General features: G+C 37.0%; 2 protein-coding genes and 1 pseudogene across 5 annotated transcripts in view; 1 reads left to right on the top strand and 2 right to left on the bottom strand.

Moving 5' to 3' along the window:
- Positions 1-296: 296 nt before the first annotated feature.
- LOC123813946 lies at positions 297-3,757 on the bottom strand (annotated as a pseudogene).
- Positions 3,758-8,905: 5,148 nt separating this feature from the next.
- GASK1B (golgi associated kinase 1B) overlaps positions 8,906-23,481 on the top strand; it is a 115,609-nt gene continuing 101,033 nt past the window's right edge. The window contains exon 1 of the mRNA XM_045831116.1: positions 8,906-9,170. The gene's annotated coding sequence lies outside the window, so the exon portion shown is untranslated. The remainder of the gene's footprint in view (positions 9,171-23,481) is intronic.
- Positions 12,927-23,481, bottom strand: part of TMEM144 (transmembrane protein 144) — a 32,651-nt gene continuing 22,096 nt past the window's right edge. For all 4 annotated transcript variants that reach the window (XM_045831117.1, XM_045831119.1, XM_045831118.1 and 1 more), the window contains 2 exons: positions 19,609-19,662; positions 12,927-14,522 (listed from right to left, as the gene is read on the bottom strand). In XM_045831117.1, the coding sequence (XP_045687073.1) occupies positions 14,439-14,522; positions 19,609-19,662 (138 nt within the window). In that variant the 3' untranslated portion in view covers positions 12,927-14,438. The remainder of the gene's footprint in view (positions 14,523-19,608; positions 19,663-23,481) is intronic.

The following is a 23,481-nucleotide window of genomic DNA, read 5'->3' as shown; positions in this document are numbered from 1 at the left end:
TCCTTGGCCAGATCGTCTTTGGCCAGATCCTTTTTTTTTTTTTAAATATGATCTCAATCTTTTTTTCTTTTGAGAAAAAATGTAGTTCCTTTATTTGAAAAATGAAGCTGAACCTGAGAGATCCGTGAAATCGACTGCTAGAATGGGGGTTCTTTTAAAAATGTGTTGCTGCCTCTGTTCAAACAGCTGTGGCTATATACACAGAAGGAAAAGCATTTGGTCAGAAAGCAGCAAATCAGTGATTTTCAGGACAGAATTCAGCTCCCAAAGGTCCCGCGCCTCCATTTGTCTAGCTTTTATTTCTTCTGTGCGATGACATTTTTGCAGACCCAGTCCCCGCAGTGCTGAGCCCGGTCTCCTGGGGAGCTGAGCAGGGCTGGATCTGCCAGGCGCAGCCACGGCGGGTGTGCAGGTCCCATCCTTCCTGCAACCTCAGAGGCGGGGGCTGCCAAGCGCACACCCTGCTTATTAGCAAAGATGCCTGTGCACTGGAACACAACTCAGCTTTTCTTCCTCCAATAATTTGGCTAGTTCCTGATGCATCTCTTCAAATCTTTTTCTGTCTGCTCTGTCAATTACATGTATAAGAATACCAGTGTTTTCAAAATAATTCCTGCAGCGTGGTCTGAGTTTCCTCTGTCCACCAATGCCCCACACATTCAGTTTAAAACCTTGTGATTGTATACTTTTGGTGTTAAAACCCTGTGTAGGTGTGATGTGGGTGATGTCTTCAGGTGCAAGCTGCTCCAGAAGAGTAGAATTGCCAGCATTACCCAAGGCCAGGAGAAGGAGCCTCACCTCCTGGTCTGGTGCGCTTTGCAATTTACATTAAAATCGAGAGTAAGCCCACTCCCTTCTCCTCACTTGCAATGAAGTATTTTACATGCCTGTTTTTAAAAACAGAATAACTTTAGTATCTGTGTGACCCACCAAATATGAGGCAATTAGAATATAAGATAATGTTTCATATTCCTATGCAAAGATCCTCGGATTTTTTTCTAATTTTTTAAAACATTGTCAGTTACAGTTTACATTCAGTATTATATTGTATTAGTTTCAGGTGTGCAGCATAGTGGTTGGACAGTCATATACTTTATAAAGTGTTCCCTCTGATATTTCCAGTACCTGACACCATATTTAATATATATTTTTTAATTTTATTTTAATTATTGTTCAAATACAATTTTCTATGTTTTACTCCCATCCCAGCCCACCCACCCCAGCCTTCCCACCTCCCTCCCATTTCCACCTGCCCCTGGTTTTCGTCCATGTGTCCTTTATACTTGTTTCTGTAAACCCTTCCCTTTTTCCCCTGAAATTCCCTCCCCTCTCCCCTCTGTTTAATATATTATAATATATTAAACATATATATATTTATATTATAATATAAACATTATATTATAATATACACATTATATTATAACATATAATATATTAAATATGTTATATCAAATAACATATTTAATATATTATTGATGATATTTCCTATCTGCACTTTACCAGCACCTCTTTATTTGACTAACATATCCATTACCTAAACTTTTTTCACAGAAATTATAATTATTATAAAAAAATTGTTATACTTTTATTATTTTAGGAAATCACAATGGTAATTCATTGCTATTGTTTATTCTAATTCATCGAATTACAAAAATGTAACTGAATAGCCTTTAGCTTAGATATTTGACTTTATATCTCAAGAAAAATAACTTGCTGAATTCTTAACCCAATTTTATAGATGGTCTCAAACTTAAGACCTCACCCTACTTTAGCCAAATCTACCTTGTCCTGTCTTTTTATAAGTATCAATGAAGTGTCATCTTTGGAAAGAAAAATTTCCACCAAGTTTCAAATACATAAATCCCTAATCCTTTCAAGGCATTTTCCTAATGACCCATAAGGAAACTACCTTTCATAATACTATGTTAGGAGATTTCTGTTAGCGGACCAATTCCAGGAGAACTTGTACCTTTCTCAGGAAATTCTCAGGAGTTATATTTGGGGCACTTGCTGCAGTAATGTACTACTACTTCTTTTTTATTTTTAGTGAAATGAGCAGGCAAAAGAGTGATCTGACCTGGTACATCGTATTAGAGCAGCAGGGAGGCACTGCTTGGGTCGGATTACCACTTAGCCTCGGAGACGCACTGTTGCTTCTTGTGCAGGTACAAGATGTATCCTGTAATAGCTGATACAGTGCCTCTCACAGAGTGAGTAGACAACACTGGTACTTTCTCTCTAATGCAGAGAAATGTTCAGGAGCAACACTCATCTCTAGGTCAATCTGGTCGACCATTGATGTATGGGGCTTTATTTCATTTTATGCCAAGAATGCAATAACATTGTGGAAATAAAAAAATTGTGGTATCTGGTTTCATCTTTGTGTTTTAATCAGTTTTTAAAGCCATGGCCTTTTTTCTTCCCTGTGTGGATAAAGTTGCAGAGTTTGCTGTGCACACACACAGATTCCTCTAAAAGCTGGGCATTATCTTAGACCGTAAGAATTTTAGCATATGGAATTAAATTAAATATTTTTAATGCATTTGTGAAACGTAATTAAATTGGTACAGTGTTTTGACATCTTTCTCCTCCTTGATTAAATTAAAACTATTTTTTAATAAACCTAAAGAAAAACCCAAATGACACAAGAGAATGGAAATAGTGAGTTTGTACAATGGCTACATTAAGTCTAGATTTATAAAGTGTTTTATTATTTAAAAGTTATCTTAAAATATACTAGTAAAGAAATCTGGGTTATATGATAGAATATAAAAAAATTTCAACAAAATAATTATGTTCGCTGTTACTCTTACTCCAAGTAAATACTGCATTGAACATCCACAAAAGTCCTTCTTTCCCTGAAAAACCACACCACCCCCAGCACTGCCACGGCCAAGGTCACAGAATACGACCCTCTTCTTTGCTGCTTCCACTGCACCAGTAAAACCTGAAAGCAAAATATCCTTATACTACCTTCCTTAAGCTTCTGTTTCCTGTAAATACCAGGTTGCTTGTTTGTGTGGATTGTGTTTCATAAATCTTCAGGATCTGTGGAAGAAGAATTGACTTTCTTTTTTATTTTATTTTGTTTTTTACTGTTGACACTATTACAGATGTCCCCCCATTTTGTCCCCTTTGCTGCCCTTCAGCCAGCCCCCGGGCCCTCCCCCCTCCCCACCGGTTGCCTTCACCACACTGTTATCTGTGCCCATGGGCTGTGCACATGTGCTCTTTGGCTAATCTCTTCCACTCCCCTGAAGGATTATTGCACATGGAGCCCTCGACCTGCAATACATTTCTTTAAATTCTACTCTAGATGAAAAATTTAACAATCCTTCCCTGAAAACAGGCCACAAACACCATACCAAAGGGAAGGCCTTAAAATGTTTCAATTTTATGAAATTTGTGACATTCAATCTTTTTAAATTAAAATAGTTAATTTTCATAACACCTGTCAAAGCTGTGAAAGGTATAAATTTACAGTGACTGTAGTACTGGCCCCAGGTAGTTTTAAGTACTAGCCTTCAATGACAGTTGTGTGAATCCTGGTCTTACTATCAGGACGTTGGGCTCTAACTCCAGCTCTACTAATAGTTAATTATGAACTTCAGTTTCCTACCTGCAGGATGAGAGGTTCAGACTAGACCAGATTATCTCCATATCTTCTTACTTCATAGCAGCAGCCCACTGTAATACAGGAGTCTGCATTGAGCACATTCCTTTCTACTTCCGATTCTTTCTTCCATATAAACTCCATGGTTCCAAACTTTCCTGGTTTTCCTCGATGCCTCTATTCCTTCTCTACCTCATTTGCACACCTCCCGACCCCCTGCCCCCTGGTCCTCTAAATCTTGATATTTCCCACCATTCATGGTGTTACACTTCGGTTTCACTTTCTATGTCCTCTCCTTTTGCGGTCTCATAAGCTTCAGGCCTCCTCTAGGTTTAGAAGTGTTTATCTGCCTGCCTGCTGCACTTCTTAGTTATGGCGGCATAAGTCAGCATGGACAAAATGAACTTACCATCTTCCACTCTTAATCCTCCCATTTGTTAACGTCACTGCCATTCACTGGTCACGCCTGTATTTAGCCTAGAGTCCCTCCTTTCATTTACCATTGCCACCCAATCAATCAACTCTTGACCATTGCACTTTTTTCCTCCCTCCTGCAGGATCCCTCAAATAAGGAAGGGTCCCAGCCTCCTTCTGCTGACCTTCACCAGGGTCTTGCTGTAGCAGGCAATTCTGACCATCTCTCTCCTGCATTTGAAAGCTTTCATGGACTTCTCATGGACTGCAGCGTGGTACTATGTGTGCAGTCTGTAGAACCTCAGCGATATTTTAAAATCCTGGTGAATGTTTGCAGCAACAGAGGACGTTATGCTGAATTTAAAGACCCAAGAACAGTTATGACATCTTATTTTCAAGCTTCCTATCATAATGCACAAAAACTGCTTCAATAAATTTTAGTAAAAATATAAATTGTATTAATTATATGAAAATAGAAATTCTAACAATAAAATTTAAAAAATTTAACCACCTGGAAAATTTAAAATGTATCTTAAATGATTTTTGTGTAAAATACAATATTTAAACTGATACTGCCAAATATCCAGATAATGAAAATGAAAATTCTAGATATCAAAACTTATGTGACTGATCTAAAATGATATTCATAGGAAAATTAATAGTCCTAATCACATCTACCTACTAAAAGACATAGAATATTTAATTAAGCACTTAATCATATTTGAAATAAAAAGGATTACAGTGATTGAAATAAGTGTAAAAGTTAGATAAATAATAGAATTGATAAATAGAACCAAGGACTGGTACTTTAAAATAATAACAATAAAACAGAAAACCACACAGTAGCATGACCATACTCTACTAAAACCATACGCAAAGTTATTGAATGGGAAGAGTCAATATTTGAAAAATATTGATTGTCCCTGAATTTAATGTGCAAATTCAGGTGCTGTCCACTGAAAATACAAATAAGTGTGTTGTTGCTGTTGTTTGCTTATTTGCTTGGAACTTGATAGATTTATTCTAAATTCATCCTGAAATGCGAACATAAGAATTGCTTGGAATTCTTGGATTGCTTGAATTGCTTGGAACCTAAACTAGATGACTAACAATAGTGAATAAGCTAAACAATTTTAAGGTATGTAAAACATAGTGATTACAACTCTATGGTCTTACCACAAAAATATAATTCCATGACTCAGAGACTGAATCAAGTACCTGTTGAAATTTGGCATACATTAACGACATCTCAGAACACTGAGGAAAAGGAGAATTATTCGACAAATGCTGCTGAAATAACTTATGAGGTGTTTGGAAAACTAATGTAGTTAAATATTCATCCCTTACTCAAAAATTGAGTCCATATGGACTAACAATTTAAATGTAAAACATAAAAACAAAAGTGCTAGAAAAAAATCATGCAGATGAAAAAATAATTATCTTGAGAATGTGACCAAAATCTCTCTGTTAAAATGGAGTGTTTAATACTTATTCTAGGAATTAAATGTATGGTAACCATCAACAAAACCAGAATAAAAAGTAAACTAGGAAAAATATTTAGCAATAATTACACACAGGCAAAGGGCTTAATTCCTTTAAAATACAAAGAAATTCTACAGTTCATAACTTTAAATCCTAAGACTTCCTAGAAAAATTGTGAAGAGTGAACAAGAAGCTCACAAGAAAGGCAATATGAGGAGTCAATAGGCATAGAACTAATCTATCAATTCTGCCCCCAAATTAATGCAAATGTAGATGCATTTAGGTGCTTAGACATCATTTTAATCACATCACATTTGAGCATCACAAGAAAAATCAGTTTCTTAACTATTGGCAACTGTGTGGAAAATTTGATAGCAGGGTTGGAATTTTGCAGAGCATTATGGCAATTTCTGTCAAAATTTAAAATGTGTATCTATTTTGCAAAATGTACAACATTTTGCAGAGCATTATGGCAATTTCTGTCAAAATTTAAAATGTGTATCTATTTTGTGATACAATAATTCTACTATGGATATGCCTGGTAAACATATACATACAAGTTCATAAAATATATGTGTAGAGATACTCATGGCAGCATTTTCTTTTAGTGACAAATTCCAGAAATCTCTAAGACTATGTATGCATGTGTGTAAGACAGAAAGAAATTAAGATTGGAAGAACAAGAGAACAAATAAGCCATGGAATAAGCCAATGTAATTTGCTACTCTGCCTTTTGAACAAGTAAACTGCCTAAGAAAGGACCCTTTTGGCCTTGCTGGATTGCGCAGAGAATTTTCTGAGTTCACCTGAGTCAATAGTAAGCCAGTCACACAGCTGAAGCTGCAGAATCCAGTAAAATCACACAAAAGCCAAGGAAAGTTATATTTTCTTGTTCTGATTTATGATCTTGAAACATCTTTTTAGGAGGATAAATCCATTCCACAAAGCATTGAAGCGAAGCAGTGACTGGGCATTTAGAATTTTTGCAACAACTATGGAAAAGAGGTCCATGTTTGTATAAAAAGGCACAGCGTGCGGAAGGAGCCTGGAAAAATCCCCTCTGCATACAAGTGTCAGACACCAAGGTGCCTCCAATCCTCCCCCATGGTAACATGCACACAAGTTTACTGGAATATTTTGTGAGATTTAGTTTTATATACATTTTCTTACCACACATTTAAGAAATATATCAGATTCCCATATTAAAGTGGATGGTCTTATTATGCAGACAACATGTGTATGTGCTTTTAAATTTCAGATCTGAGGTCCTCAACAGGCAGCATGACAAGATGGTACAAGTGAAGAAACACAAGTCTAGAGGGCTTTTGTTGTGTCAAGAAAGAGAAAGGAAGAAGATTGTGGACAATATCTCAGCTGACAATCGGAGCATTCTGGACATGCCCAACTTTCCTAGCTCCATGGGATCTGTCCCATGGGGGGCTTCCACTGGGCCTTTCTGGGCTGCATCAGGCTCCTTTGCTGCCTTGCTTTATGCCAGACATTTTCACCTTAGGAAATAAACTGCGGACCACCCTCCTCAGGCCAGTCTACCGGTCATGGCATAACCCATAGGAATCTGTACTCAGAACCATCCGAGTGCTGCAAATGATTACTTAACAGCCTATTGGGAAACATTTCAGCTTCTTGGTTGCAAAAAGGTCTTCAAAAGTAACAGGGCAAATAGTTCTAGGTCTCTGTGACCCAAAATGTCGAATGAAGTTGAAGAATTATTAGAGTATCTTAGAGAAACCTGAGGCCATTCAGCCTAATGATTTAGTAATGATGTCTCTGTCACTGGGTTAGAGAAACATGTGGCTTCTAGCTTAGTACTTATTCAGCGACATTCACTGATGTTGGTAGTGCTGGCTGTGGGACTTCTTCTGTGTCCTGCGTATTCTAAGGCAACAGTTTAAATACTCCAAAAGTAGGTGTACTTTCTGATGTGTTCAACTTTTAGAAAATTAAATGATAAGGTCCAAACAACAAAGTAAAAAGGTAATGAAAACCCAGTAACTGAAAAGCAGACATCACACTGAACATTCAATTGGTACCTATGAGGTATAAGATAAATAGTAATTTAGATTTTAAAAACCTGTAAGTGGTAAAGTATAGTCAGTTCAGAGGAAAATGCAAGGGGGAAAAAAGAGGAACCCCCAATTTTTGTTAATTACATTTTTTAACATGAAGACAATCACAATTAAACCCATACTGACCTCTGGTGGTCAAATTAAAAAATGTATTCAGCTGAATTAAATGATTAATATACACTAATAGCTAAAGGTAAGGTAACCAAATGTCTCACTTTGTGTGACTATTAATGAGTAGTATTCCATTGCATTTTATGAATATACCATAATTTTTTATCTTTTCCCCTGTTCATGAACATGGGATTATTTCTGGTTTTCAGCTACTATGGACAATTTTGTGCAAGACTTTCAATGGGTATGTGCATTCATTCCTTTCAGGTATATACTGAGGAGCTGTTATGAAATGATCCAGGAATAGGGCTAAGTGAGCATGTCTTTTTACGAACAAAGTTGAAAGCTTCCCCCATTCCTTTTTCTGTTTATAATAAACATTTTTACTATAGCCTCAGACACGTAAAACAATCTCTAAAAATAGTACAGTTGACCCTTGAACAACAGGGGCCCACTTACATGCCACTGTTTTTTCAGTAAGTACCTCATGGGTTTTGATCTGAGGTTGGGACTGCATGAATGCAGAGGGCTGACTGTGTGCCTCCACCTAGGGGTGTCCAACCTGCAGCCCAGGATGGCCATGAATGAGGCCCAACACAAAATCACAAATTTACTTATTTTTTTTTTTTGCTCATCAGTTTTCGTTAGTGTTTGTGCATTTAATGTGTGGCTGAAGACAAGTCTTCTTTCAGTGTGGCCCAGAGATGCCAAAAGGTTGGGCACCCCATCATTTCATATGGAGGCCTGAGCATTCATCTATTTTGGTATCCACAGGGGATCCTAGAATCAATCAATCAGTCCCCCACAGATACAGAATGACAAGTAACTGTGTAGTTAAGTTTTGGGGAGTCAGATTTTTGACTGTATATGACCTTAAACCCTTGCATTGTTTAAGGGTCACAGTATTACCAAATTGTGTAACTAAGAGTTTAAACTCAAAATCTTTTTATGGTTGAAGAACTAAATATCAGATAAATGATTTATTATATGTGGGATTTAACACCTATATAAATTTATGTGTCAAATCACCTGGGCCACAGTGTGCTCAGGTATCTGGTTACACCTTATTCTGGGTGTGTCTGTAAGGGTGTTTCCTGATGAGATTAACATTTGAATAGGAAGCCTGAGTAAAACAGTAGTCCTCCTCGATGTGGATGGGCCCCACCTGATCCCCTGAAGACCTGAAGAGAAGGAAAAGGCTGAGTAAGGGAGAATTCACTCTCTCTGCCCATCTGTGAGCTGGACAAGGGTCTTTTCCGGTCCTTGGAGGACCTGGACTTGGACTAAAACTTGGAGCATTGGCTCTCCTGGTTCTTGGGCCTTCGAACTCAGACCGGAATCTACACCATCAACCTTTCTGCTCCTCAGGCTTTTGGACTCAGGCTGCCACTACACCGAGGAGCTCTCCCAGGTCCCCGGCCAGCCAGCTGCAGGCCTTGGGGCTTCTTAGCTTCCACAGCCACGTGAGTCAATGATTTATAATAAATCTCTCTATAAATATATAAGTATAAAGGTCACTCCAGCATCAGTATAAACAAATGACAAGGAAGTCACAGCACGCATACTGAAATTCTGTGTTTTATTTTATTTTTCACTTTCCTCAGGATCTTTAAAAAGATGGAAATATAACTATTTTCCAGAGAGACAGTTTGTCTTTACTATGAGAAAAAATGACATGAGTTTCCCCTGTGAGGACTTCAGCAGCTGGAAAGCAACTGAATTCACTCTGATGTCCTCTGTTGGCTAGAAGAATCTTATTGTCAATAGCAAGATGCTTAAAGAATGTTATAAATTTTCTTATGTAATTTCTGTCAGACCTTTTTCTACCCAGAGATGGCTTGCTGGAATGCTTTACTCAACATTCCAAGTATTTGGTTCTTTTCCTTCTTAAACAAAAAATCCGACGACACACTGTATTGTATTTATAGAGGAAGAGGAGTATGCCCCACCCCGTATTCCCTAAAGATGAAATGCTCAGTTCTGTCCAGGCAAAAAAGCCACTTTTTAAAACCTTCACAACATGCATTTTCTACGTGTGTTGCTTTGCGGTTTCGCCACATCTTTATCTTAGCAGCAGTGTTGCCAGTGCTGATGGCCATGGGGTGCATTCGTGGATCTTATTCTGTTCTGTGTCTCAAATGCTGATGGAGTTAAAAATACCTGTATTCTTTTCCTAGGGATGTCACAGTAACTTACACAAATTTGATGGCTTACAACAGAAAGCTATTTTCTCACAGTGACAGCAGCTAAAAGCCCGCAATGAGCAGGCTTGGTTCTTTCTGGGGGACCTGAGGGGAAGTCCCTTCCTGAGCCTGGCTCCTAGACCGCAGGGGCTTACAGCAGTCCTCGGCCTTGACTTGTAGTTACGGTGCTCAAGTCTCTGCCTCTATTTTCCTGTGGTTCCCTTCTTGGCATTTCTGACTTTGTATGCAGTCCCTCAGAAAGTATACAGAATGGTATTAATAGTAGATTTGACACTGAAGAAGGAAAGTGAACTTGAAGACAAAACATGGACACTACTGAAAAATAAAACAGAGACTAGAACTGAATAAAGATGAACAGAGAATCTACGACACGTAGGAAAAATTAAAGCAGTCCCCTTCAGAAGAAGGGGAAGGGGGTGGGAAATAACAGCATGTTAAGGAACTAAATGAAACAGAATAAATAATGTAAGAACACAAATCAATAAATAAAAGGTAAAAACACAGCAAAAACAAGGAAACCTAGAGCTAATTTGTTGAATAGATCAACAAAATTGATAAACTTTTAGTTACAATGTTCAGGCAAAGAAAGAGAAGGAACAAATCACCAATGTCGGAACTGAGAAATTAGACATCACTACAAATTCTGCAGATATGGAAGGGAGAATAAAGAAATATTATAAACAAGGTTATGTCAATAATTTCTACAATGTACACAAATTTAGCAAATTCCCTGAATGACATAAATTAAGAAAGCTCATTCAGCCCTGGCTGTTGCGGCTCAGTGGATTGAGTGCGGGCTTGTGAACTAAAGGCCGCTGGTTCAATTCCCAGTCAAGCACATGCCTAGGTTCATGGGTCCCCAGTGGGGGGCACGTGAGAGGCAAACACACATTGATGTTTTTCTCCCCCTTTCTCCTTCTCTTCTCCTCTCTAAAAATAAATAAATAAAATCTTTTTTAAAAAAGACAGCTCATTCAAAAAGAAACAGATAGCCTAAATCACTTTGTTTAAAAAAATTGAGGCCCACATAGCTTCAGTTTTGAATTCTACCAAACATTTAAGGAGGAATAATATCGAGTTTTAAGAAACTTTTTGGAGCCAGTACTACCCTGATATTACAATCCAATATCACTTATGAACTCAAAAGCAAAATTTTTTTCTAGCTGCTATTATTTGTTTTTATTTTAATTGTTGTTCAAGTACGATTTTCTGCCTTTTACTCCCATCCCAGCCCACCCCTCCAGCCTCCCCCACCTCCCTCCCATTCCCACCCCCACTAGTTTTTGTCCATGTGTCCTTTATACTTATTCCTGTAAACCCTTCCCCTTTTCCCCTGAAATTCCCTCCCCTCTCCCCTCTGGTCACTGTCAGCCTGTTCTCTATTTCAGTGTCTTTGGTTATATTTTGCTTGTTTGTTTGTTTTGTTGTTTAGGTTCCAGTTAAAGGTGAGATCATATGGTATTTGTCTTTCACCACCTGGCTTATTTCGCTTAGCATAATGCTTTCCAGCTCCATCCATGCTGTTGCAAAGGGTAGGAGCTCCTTCTTTCATTCTGCTGCATAGAATTCCATTGTGTAAATGTACCACAGTTTTTTGATCCATTCATTCATTTACTGATGGGCACCTAGGTTGCTTCCAGCACTTGGCTATTTTAAATTGTGCTGCTATGAACATTGGGGTGCATAGGTTCTTTTGGATTGGTGTTTCAGAATTAGGATATAATCCTAGCAGTGGAATTGCTGGGTCAAAAGGCAGATCCATTTTTAGTTTTCTAAGAAAATTCTATACTGTTTTCCACAGTGGCTGTACCAGTCTGCAATCCCACCAACAGTGCACTAGGGTCCCTTTTTCTCCACAGCCTCTCCAACACTTGTTGTTTGTTGCTTTGTTTATGATGGCCATTCTGACTGGTGTGAAGTGGTATTTCATTGTGGTTTTAATTTGCATCTCTCTGATAGCTAGCAATACTGAGGATCTTTTCATGTGTCTCTGGATCCTCTGTATGTCCTCCTTGGAGAAGTGTCTGTTCAAGTCCTTTGCCCATGTTTTAATTGGGTTCAAAAGCAAAATATTTTAGTTAAATTTTAGGAAATTAAATCCAACAATATAAGCTAATTATATATCATAGCCAGGTAGAAAGAAACCACTTAATATTTTATGTGTGATTCAGTGAATTCCTAAGGACCAGTTTTTAAAGAATCAATGGCTAATTAATTTTGGACTGTATCTTTAAGATATTCATAAAACAAAAGTGTTTTGCTTTTTAAAAAATTACATGCCATGTGCTGTGCTAGCTTCTTGAGATATAAAGATGAATAAAACACCTTCTACTCTCAAGGAGCTCACAATAAATTTAATTGTCACATGCATATAAAGCCAATATAATTCTCAAATAAGTTTGGAAGAAAGAGAAACAATACAGCCTTTTCTGTTGGAAACAAATTATTTGAGGTGAGTTTTATAAATCAATATTTATGGGGTATGTGAAAGACAGATTTATAACTTTTTTAATCATGTAAGGTATGGATGAGTTAGAAACAGTGCTTTTGAGCACCTTGTTGGTTAAGGGAATGAAAACAGGCAAGCGGCGTCTCAGGAGCACCTGTGAGGCATCAGCACTTCTAGGTTCTGATTTACAGCCCACTGTCTTGTCTCTCTCTCCAGCTCATTCCCAGCGATTTATTTCACTAGGTCTTGGAAAAATCTCCATTTAGAAATTGGAATGTTTGTTTGTTTTCATGGACCCTTGTCAAGATGAATTGTGTTAGAGATTTTATTACTGGAAAAGGAGTAATTATTCCACAGGGTCTGAAGGAAAAACAGCCTTGGCCACTGACCTCCTGGAGATGTTTCAACATGTGCAAGTTAAGTGGTCTGGGCCAAAAGAGGGAGTGGGATCCACAGCTATTATTATTTTTCCCCCAAAATTCCATGTAGAAGGTTGGTTTAAGTATTTCATTTTTTCTCTTAAAAATTCTTCATAAAATTAAATGGATACAGAAATAAGAGGACATTTGATAACTCAAGGGAAATGCTGTATTAATTTCTTAAAGCTCATTAGGAGCTAGAGATGTTTGTTCTGATAGGAGGAAATTCCCATAACGAGGATGCCAGCCTCATTGGGCTACTGCCTCCCTCCTTAACGCATCACCATCTCCGTGCACAGAGGCAGAAAGTCAAGCCAGAGAAAGTTCAAATAAACACAAGAATTTAATCATATTAGACTAGGGAAAATAAAACCTCAATGCTTCAAAAGAGACAGACATTAACTTCCTAAGGTAAGCAAAAAGCAGAGGTTTGGCAAATGCCTGTTCAGACAGACTCCCTGGTTTATGGACAAGGCATCTGATGCTGGGACTCAGAAACTTAGCCGAAGCCAACCAAGTACAATGAAGCGGAGGGGAGATTTAAACCCACACAGGTGACCTCCATCCATAGTGTGTACGCTTCAGCAGAACGCTGTGCTGTCTCTTCTGCACAACGAAGTGCTGGACTGTCAGGTGGGGTGGGTGAAGCACACACTGCACCAGGGGTCATACTGTTTTGAAAGTTTGGGAACCATTGTGATGAACATTGTACAAACAGTTCCATTTCAGTTTTCTTAAAGAAATAAAACCAGCATGTCCGTCATTTTCCATTGCCTAGTAGAAGCCGCCAGTGAAAACAGGAAGAAAACCTCTGGTTAAAAGAAAGATTTTAGAAAAGGTTTTTTTTAGGAAACACACACATACACATATCTCCCAAAGAGTGTTTGGTCTCTTGGGACTCTCTCTGATAAGCTACAACCTCATTTTCAGTACCTCTAGAATTTCTCCCAAATTTGGAATAGTACATACATAGCGTGTGTGTTTATATGTCCTTGCACATTATGTATCGGTATTATACTCTCAATGATGAGAAATTTTTGTTCTGTGAAGATGAATTTTTATTCGGAGATAATGAAAAGCATTTTGAGCTAAGTAAGATGGGTGAGTGATGTAGAGTGGGGCAATATTAATTTGAAGTAAAAATAAGTTTGGGCTAAAAATAATGAAATGGCCTTTTTAACATTCAGCTACCAATGCTGACATTTACTTTTTCTAGCAAAGGATGCGGGTATCTTTGGAATCTAATTCCACTGTGAGCTAACTCTTCTCCCCTCACCAACCCCACCCCTTTCTCTTCCTCTTTTCTGCCGCCCTTCATTAACGAGTATAATATCCTGGAGATTCGGATGTACGCGGAATTCTTTCTGTATGAACTCCGCGCTGTTTTCTGGCTTGTGCAACATTATAAACACATATTGTGGCAAAGAGGCACCCTTAGATGTAATGTTGTAAGAATGGAGACATTTTAGTCACCTCGTACTTGACAGAAAATCAGTTTTTCTTCATTCCCACACTTGTGAAAACTATAATTTACCCACTCCAAGATGAGTTGAGATCCATTTGCTGTATGAAAATGAGCTCTGTTCTCAGAATAATCTGACTAGGGTCCGGTAGAGGCGTTGTCTTAACCACTGCTGCCACCTGCTGGTCGTGTGATTCTTAGATTTTAGAAAAAGCAGTGCATAATGCTCCCGTCAAGATGATGCAAAATGCAAATGTCATTAATAGGTAGTTTTTCTGACCCTGGATAGTAAAAAAAGAATAACTGTAATTAAAAACTTCTAAATCAAACATGCAAAAAGCACATAATCTCGAGATTACTAGGAACCTAACTAACCATCTTCTCTTTCTACCCACACACACATACATATGTTATTTTATATATATATGCATGCTATTTTATATATATATACACACACACGCTATTTCTCTAAGTAGTCATCCAGATTCCTTTGAAAACCTACAAGAGCTTTATCAGTCCAGCCATTCAATAAACACAGGTGGACTCCTACTGCGCATCAGTGTGAGCTGGGGTTAAAATATGCAAAAGTGAGGACAAACTGCCCTTATTCAGCTAATCATATAGTATGGGAGTTAACATAATCACAGAAAATAATCACAGAAAAGAATGTTACAAAGTGAGTGGGATACTGGTAAACAAGTAATTTGACTGTGTTACAAAAGAATCTTAACCAGGTGGTTTGGAGGGTGGGAAGTTGAGCTCTAAGTATCAATGAACTGGGCGGGGCAAGAGGGCAGCACGTGCAAATCTCTGTTGTAAGAGAAAGCAGGATACTTGCCAGGTGAGGAAAGAAGGTCAGTGTGACTAGAGCAATAAGAGGTAAGTAGAACAAGGTGAGGTTGGAAGGCAGGGACCCAATAGGACATGTTCTGCTTTGGGGTTTTATGTTTCCAAGCAATGGAGAGACCTTAAAGAAACAGATACAGCTAGACATGGAAAGACTGGATTTGCATTTGAAGAAGCCCACACTTTTTGACAGTGGTGAAGAGATTGGAGGGGACCAGATGTATGAATGGAGACCAATAAGAAGGTGACAGCAGTCCTCCTGGGGAGAGATGAACAACTCAGATGAATAAATGAGAATGAATACATAAGTAAATAAATAGAGCTGAATAAATAAATGCAGTCTAAAGGGTGAGGAAGAAACAGAGGCTAGGTCTGGCTTGTCCAGCTCTGTATGTGACCGGGGCCCTGGCACAGAGATGGAAAACTCCGAGAACCGCTTTCCAAATGGGGACAGTCCATCTTTAAAGAGACAAAGAATACCTCCCTGTATTAACTAAAAATATTTTATTTCCTTCAAGTTCTATCTCTAGGGGTACAGACAGATCAATTTCTAATCTCTGTCCTACAAGAAAAACCCTTAAACATGGAAAAGTGACTGCCTTATATCCCTGAAGCATCCTTTTCCTGGTCAATATTTCAGCTCCTTCGACCATTTTCTCCTGCAGAGCCATCTCAAGCTCCCTCATTCTTCTGGCTGTTTCCCTCTGAGTGACTGACTGCCAGGTCGTCAGTCACCAAAAGGGAAGATGTGAACATCACAATGTAAAACAAGATTAGCTCCTCCCTAATTTTAGATAGATGATCTAAAATTACATGGAGAGCTCCCGACAGTCAGATTATATAATACTATTATTAGCTCTTATCACGGTTACTACCAGTTAATAAGTAGCCCATATACACTACAGTACATATTTCCTTTTTCCAACTTAATAAAGAATTAGGTTAGAGTGGATTATTTTGTCTTCTTGATGACCAGAGAGAGGTCTTTGTAAAGTGGGCTGGAGTCAGTGGTGCTGTCGGGTTCACTGGGAGAATCAGCACAGTCAGAAGTCACTGTAGTACGAGTCCTACAAGTGAAAGGCAGCAGCACGAGGCCTTGCCAAGTGCGGACCAGCACAGACACACTCACACTCGAATCCCGCACTGAAGCCTTAAGGTCCTCTGACATCTTTTTTCTTAGTTTTACAACCGTGCCTTTACCTAGATATCAGTACTGAAGCAGAAAAAGCTCTCCATAAATATCGTTCAAAGAATGAATACACTCAGGTGATTGCTAAACGTACTTTAAATGAGACAGTTGATGTGATTACTTAAAAAAGGAAAAAACAATGTATGGGGCCTTGACTGTCGGCATTGTACAGCCTAGTTATGTGAATATTTTGGTAAGCGCTCTGTTTAATTATCTACATAGACAGGGAATGTCCTCAGGGAATAAAATATTTTTTTCTCCTTAAGGTTAAGAATCTGCCTAAATTGCCTAGTCTCCTAGGGGGAAAACATTGATTTTATTTGGGTAATAGTTTTCCTTGGTCAAAGATAAATGCTAGCTCTTAGAAAGATCACACTAACATTCTCCTCAAAGCAAAAAGTTTTTAACTTGGATTTCTGAAACAGCTATTGAGATAAAAAAACAACTCATTCTTTATCTGAGGGGAGCTACTGATCCATAAATTGTTGCGGTAATAATCCCCTGCATTGGGATTACTGTAGATACACTAAAAAAAAAGTGTTGCTAAAAATATAGTGAACACCTGGCTTAAAATAGCTAAACATTAAATTCTAAAGCAAACTTCCGAAAGAGGAACAGATACAAAAGATATGAAAGAGTATTAGGTGTGCAAAGCATCCCTCTGGAGCACTGGCGGCATCAAAACTAAATAAAATCATTACATTCTTTCACTCAGAAGTGCTTGGGTCTCCGATTCAGCTCTTACTGCTGCAGGTTGTACACTTTTAACTGTGTCCGCAAGGACTGCTTCAAGACATAACTGATATGGACTAAAAGTCATAATGTCTTGCTTTTGTTTTACCTAGGGGTTTTACGTTGTTTCTAAGAAAAATACATTTTTTAATTCTGATAGGATTCTGAGTTCAGTGTTGAGCTGATAAATTTTTCTTAAACTCATTGGCATGTAAAGTATTTAAAACTGCCTTCAGCTTAGTTGTTAGGAGGTAGCTAGGCACTTGTGTTGAATGGTAAGTGTCACTGGACATGCTTTTAGCTTTGTTTGTAGACAGATGAGATGCGTAAGGTTTTCTGACTTTAGGAAGATAAACAAAACTTACTCTTTGCTTTCAGTTTGGCACTCCCTCCCTCTGTTTTTACATACACACGTGGCCACACTAACACTCACTCCTAAATTCCAGAAGCAATGCCATTGGGATTTTATGGGAATCTCAGTGAGTGTACCTGGAGGGAACTGCTTAGGAGCAGTAGTGAGTTTTCCCATCAGGAACATGGTGAGTCTTCCCATTTGCTCTGATTTTCATTTATGTCCTTTCGTAAACTTTTGTGATAAAGTAAAACGTTTTATAAATCTAGCATACTTCTTGTTAATTATTTTCATATATTTTTATAATCACGGTAGGTATTAATAGTGTCCATTTTCCACTTTGTAATTGATAATTAGTGGCATATTAGAAGGACAGTGATTTTATATTTATGCTATCTATAAGCACCTTAGTAAATGATCTTATTGGATAATAAGACTTTCACAAAATTTTAAAGACTATAACACGACATCGAGATGACAATGATCTCATTTCCTTTTTATATCTATTCCTCTTATTCTTGATTTTATCTTACCACACTGGATAGGAGCTCCAGAAAATAATGAATAATGGCAAGGATAGAAAAATCTTTTCCTTCCAGCCAATGAGAACTCTTTATATCAGTTTTGTTGAGGAATAATTGATAGAGAACTCTTGTGTTTCACCTTAGTTATGTATTTGTTGTTTTTACTAGACATCTTATCTGCAGCTTCCTCCTATTTATAGCTTTACTAAGAGGCTATTTTCTTACTTAAAAACTGGTTTTTATTTTTAGTAAATGCCTTTTGAAAATATATTATCACATAGTTTTCCCATTTAATATTATAATAAATTAGATTAATTTGCATATTATCAACTACCCTTGCATTCCTGAATTAAGCCCTACTTGGTCAGGGCTTATCATTCTCACAGGTTCCTCCTCTGCTTGGTCTGTATTTTTGAAGATATCTTAAAAAAAAAACAAAACTCTTTGAGTGTCTTTTAGCATCTTTTTAGAGGACTCTGGGGATTTAACACTAAGCTTAATGGCTTGAGGTTTCCTCTCTTGAGGGAGTTCTTACATCTAGAAAAATGGATTTTTAATTCAGTATCATTATTACTGTAGTAGTAAGCAAAATAATTTTCAAAAGCTTAAAATAAATCTGTTCTTAGTTTGTGCTTCTCTACCCCTTAATTGCAGATAAGTTCTGATCACTAACTTGTGATTTTCTAAGGCTTCAGAATGTTATGCTGACTAATAATTGTTAAATAGAAATCATTATGCTTTTAAGGCAGATGAAATATTTGCAAAGAGATTTAGAGCATGTTATGGGGATAGAATTATTTTTGTGAAAAGCAACCCTAACTATAAAATAAATGAGAAGCATTTGCATAAAAGTAACTTATGAGTCTATACATTTTTAAAGTTGTCTTGGGTATTAAAAAAAAAATTAAGATCATGGTCCAAGTATCTTCTAAACATGTTTACTTCATCTGAGAAGCTTATATTATCAAATTGTGCCTTTCTAAATCAACATATGTCATTTAGAATGAAAGAAATGATTTCTTAAATCTAAAATTGAAGGATCATTTTAAGGATTAGCCAGGGACATAGTTCACTTCATGGTCCCCAGACACTACCAAGATCAGATCTTCTAGAACCAGGAACTATTTGCTATACAGCTGCATATTGAGACAGAAAGTATTATGCCTGTGATGCCTGGAGAGAGTGTTGAAGGCACTGGAGAAGGAAGAGGCAGGAGTCACTTGTCCTGCAAAGGTGCTGGTTTGATATGGAGGCCATGGGGAGGCAGGAGAACCCACAGGAATGTCTATCCCCAAATTCCATTTGCCTCAGGGTTATTTTAATTTTGGGAATAAAAAAATCTTTTTTTGTTGATCTACCATGTTTTACACAAAATAAAATCTCCCTGGATCATAATTTATTGAATTATTTAACCAAATCTCTTATGGAAATATGAGGAAATACAACTAAAGCATTTTTCCCCTAGGGGCTGGGGTAGAAACATGTTTTATAATAATTATCTTTATTTTTTATTATTATTTTCTTTACTAGTTTTTTATTATTTTCTTTACTAGTTAGGGATGAAAAAACATTTTGACCATCTGACCTGTCACCTCTATTCATGAGTTTTCTGCACTGGGTTCAGTAGTTACATGCAGTCCTCAGAAAATAACCCAGACAGTATTAAATCCCCTTTGTACATGGATCTACACCTGTTTTATGATTCTGCCCTTTCTTGTACTTACCTGTATTTCCTTAAATATGAAGACACCCCACAACGCAGCTACAAATCCTGGACCCTTAAAAGAAAACTTTAATTAAATCAGTTATTTTTCTGTGGCTGTACTCTAAATTGGAGAGCTAAACTGATACTTTAACCATATAACTTTCTATTGTAAAAGCAATATAACAATATTGTCAGGGAAATAATCTCAACCCTAACTTAACATTAAATTAACCTAAGTCACATTAGGTAAAATATGGAGGCTTTTATATTTATTTTTTCTTTATGGTTCTCATTTTTATTTTGATCATGCTATATTTGGTGTTATAGAATGCTTTTTTAATGTATTCTATTTATAATAAAATATTTTAATAAGTAGTTTATTTTTTCTAGTGTATTAGTTACTTATGGTACTAGAACTAGGATTAATAAGAAAAAGTGTCTGAAGAAATTTACAACTTTTTCTGGGTAAGATAATCTCATAACTGAAGAAATTTTAGTATGTTCTTTTGGATCTGACAAATAATGTACATATGGAAGCAGCATGTATTTTAAAATTTAAAAAAGATGATACTACTTCAGAGTGATCAACTCTATCTGACTTTAAACTCTTATAAATGTTAAAACTAGTACTATGGGAATAGAGAAAAACCATGTAAGGAAAAATAAATAATGGGTTCATGAACAGGAAATAAAGACTGAAATAAAATAATATAAAGGACATGAGAAGAAAGGAGATGGGGAAAAAAGGATGAGGGTGCAATTTGAAAACTTAAGGTATTGGAGTCTTATTATTATTTTTTTAGCTGAGAAGGGAAAAAATAGGAATTTGAAATAGTCATGGTTTTTGTAGAGAAGGTGTATTGCATTAGCATTTTTATGATTCCTTTTGAAGCCTGCACAAACCCTGGAAGTTTTAAATAAACAATTCCAGTATGTTTTTCCCTCCTCCGCTTCTCCACTGTCTGCATGACTGGGTCAGCCAAGTCAGACTCACTCCTGCCGTGCAGGCAAAGTAATAAAAATACATTGCTCTCCGTCTGTCAGCATCTGGAAAAGTCTACATCAAAAGAGCCAGAGAAATAGGTCAAAGGAACTGTTTGTTATCAATGAGGTAAGGTCCTAAGGCTCAAAATCCAAGCCAGACAAAAAGCATCTGGGTCCACACTGACTTTGGACAGGATGGAACAAAACAATAGACCAGAGGATATAATATTAATGTATCGGGCCATTTGCTTAAAAATTTTATCCTCTTTAGTCAGGAAATTCATTTCCCTTCAGAGTACTTGGTAGAAGATAATACCAAAAGGGTATCATTGATCTTTGAGGCCTTTTGGCTGATGATTTTCTAAATATTTGCTGAGACAGCACCTAAAGGTTATTGTGATGAGTAATGTGGTCATAGGAAGTGGTGCTTGGCTGATGCTGTTCTAAGTGAAAGTGTGTGCGGACTCTGAAGGAGAGCCAAAGCGGAAGGGCATCCTAGGTAAGAGTTACACCTGTTTTGACAATTGGAATTGTGTATTTTCCTTTTGTAAATTTATACAAATTGCATTTGTAAATCAATCTTTGAAGACAAGGTGAGACATCTTTAAGGGTGGATTCAGCTTTTAGACTTCCAGGGAAGACTGGGAGCAGAGGTAGCAAGTCCTTCCTCATGCTGTGTGGGTTTTTTCTTTTCTTTGTTACTACTTCTTCTTTTTTTTGCTTTTTAATTGAATGTTATTTGCCAATAAACAGTACAAATTCCATTTCAAGGAACTCATAATCTACTCACCAATAGATAAGTAACAATGGAAATATATGTACCTGGGAAAAACAGAGCTACTGGGATTCAAAAAAATGTGCTTTTTGGAAAAAATAAGAATGATCATATTTATAATCATTGAAGCTGGTGATGGGTATATTTGAAATTTTCCATTAGAAAATATTAAATCTACTCTGCTAGGAAAATAAAATTAAAAAGAATGTAATATCTTTGAGGGTAGGGACTGAATCCTTTTTGCACATTGATAAGGTTGTCTTACACAGAGTAACAAAAAAGTAAAACCAAGTTAAGAACACAGTGGCAGTAAGGACCTATTGCTCATCTCCCAGCAATACCTGCCCTTCCCAGGTAACAGTCCTCAAGCACCAGGAAGCTGTACCCGCTGGGTGGGATGACTGTGCTTATATCCAATGGTTCAAGAATAATTCTTTTGACAGGCAAGTCTCCAAAAGCCCTCTTGTTGACCCCTCTGCTCACGCCTTCTACCTCAGCAATTTATTTCCATTGAACTAGGTTTTAATGTTTTGCCTTAAGTCTTTCCCAAAATTTTGACATAAGAAACAGTGGTTGGAAATCTATCTCTCTGTCTACTGTATTTTTTTAAATAAAAATATTTATTTATTGTTGTTCAATTTTCCTTGTAAAAGGCCCCATATTATAAACTCTATTTAAAATTTAATGCTAGAAAATAGTTGTCTTTTCTGAGAAAATAATATATTGTCAGTCAAAAATAATTAGCTACCCCATTGGATTACCCCTTTTACATGTGCAAAACAATTTTAATCATAACTATTTACCCCTTGTGCTATTTGCTTTGTTTCTCATTTTTACTATAGTTTTGATGTTCTGTGTTTGTATTTCTATTTGCCTTGTGTGACTTGATTGCATATGTATATTTTACATAAAATAATTTCAAATCCTTTTTGGGGAACCCACCATTGTTCAAGAATATAACATTTGTATCCCTACTTGAGAAGAATTATCATACTGTATACTTCTCAATGCAAATTTACTTTTAAGTATTTAGCTGGTAAGCTTTATACCCCATTGTCCATTATATTTCCCTGTGTTATGTGGTCACTTCTAGCATTAAATAACCCTGGAATGATGAGAAACAAACTCCTTTGTGGGAAAAATTTGGGTCCTTTGCCATTCCAATGATGAGGACTTAAACCTAAAAACATCCCTGTAACATGATTGATTTCAATAACATTTTCCCCTAGCAGAGATTAAAGATGTCAAAATGTGAGTTCTTTATATTAAAAAACTAGTTTATTTGAATTTAGTTGTACTTTAAAGCTAACTATTTTATGAACACAATAAAACTGTCAAAAATATATAGCTTGAAACCCAGAATTTATATTAAAATTTAAGGATGTTTCAAACTTTAATGCAATATGTTTTAGATTAGATAATGTGTTTTTAAAAAAACCCATTTTCTAGGTTTGCACAGGTGGGCTGATAAAACATTTCAGGCAAATTTTATTTATGATGATGATTTAAGAAGCAAGGGATACAGGTGAACAACCAGTCAGCAATTGCAAATACCCAGAGTGGACCTAAGATCCCAACATTAAAACAATTCATTCCTGGGTGTATATGTCAGTCCTGTTACCATAATGAACCTGAAACAAACTCTAAGCTGGATTCTACACTGATGGCAAAATGTGGCAAAATGGAGCACTGTGCACTGGAAACCCTGTACTTAGAATTCTGCCTTGAGATTTCCCCTGGCTTTCTCACTCTGACAGCGCTGTTGGCGATAGCTTCAATTTTCTCATCTTCAAAAACGGGGACAATCCTATTGATACTTGTCCTGCCTATGTCGAAAGAAATGTTTTTGTTTTTCTGTTACCTATGTACTACATAATTAGTGCCAAACCCCTCCCCCCAGCCAGATGAAGCAAATTGTATGACGTATGCCACATTAAATGGCATTACGCAGAGAAAATACTTCGCTTTAGCACTTTCTGAAAGCCCTCCTTAAAAATACTGAAGTTTCATGTGAAGACGAGTAGGAAGTACTTTCTGTCTCACAGGTTGTCAGGTCACTCAAGGGTGATAATCTTCACAAGAGCACTTTTCTATTTATAAACTGTCATATAGAGATGGTTATTGTTATAAATA

The sequence above is a fragment of the Phyllostomus hastatus genome, unplaced genomic scaffold (genome assembly GCF_019186645.2).
Source record: "Phyllostomus hastatus isolate PE091 unplaced genomic scaffold, TTU_PhHast_1.1 phas_contig_159, whole genome shotgun sequence".
Classification (NCBI taxonomy): Eukaryota; Metazoa; Chordata; class Mammalia; order Chiroptera; family Phyllostomidae; genus Phyllostomus; species Phyllostomus hastatus.
Note: the sequence above shows the minus strand (reverse complement) of the source record. Positions and strands in the feature narration are given on the sequence as shown.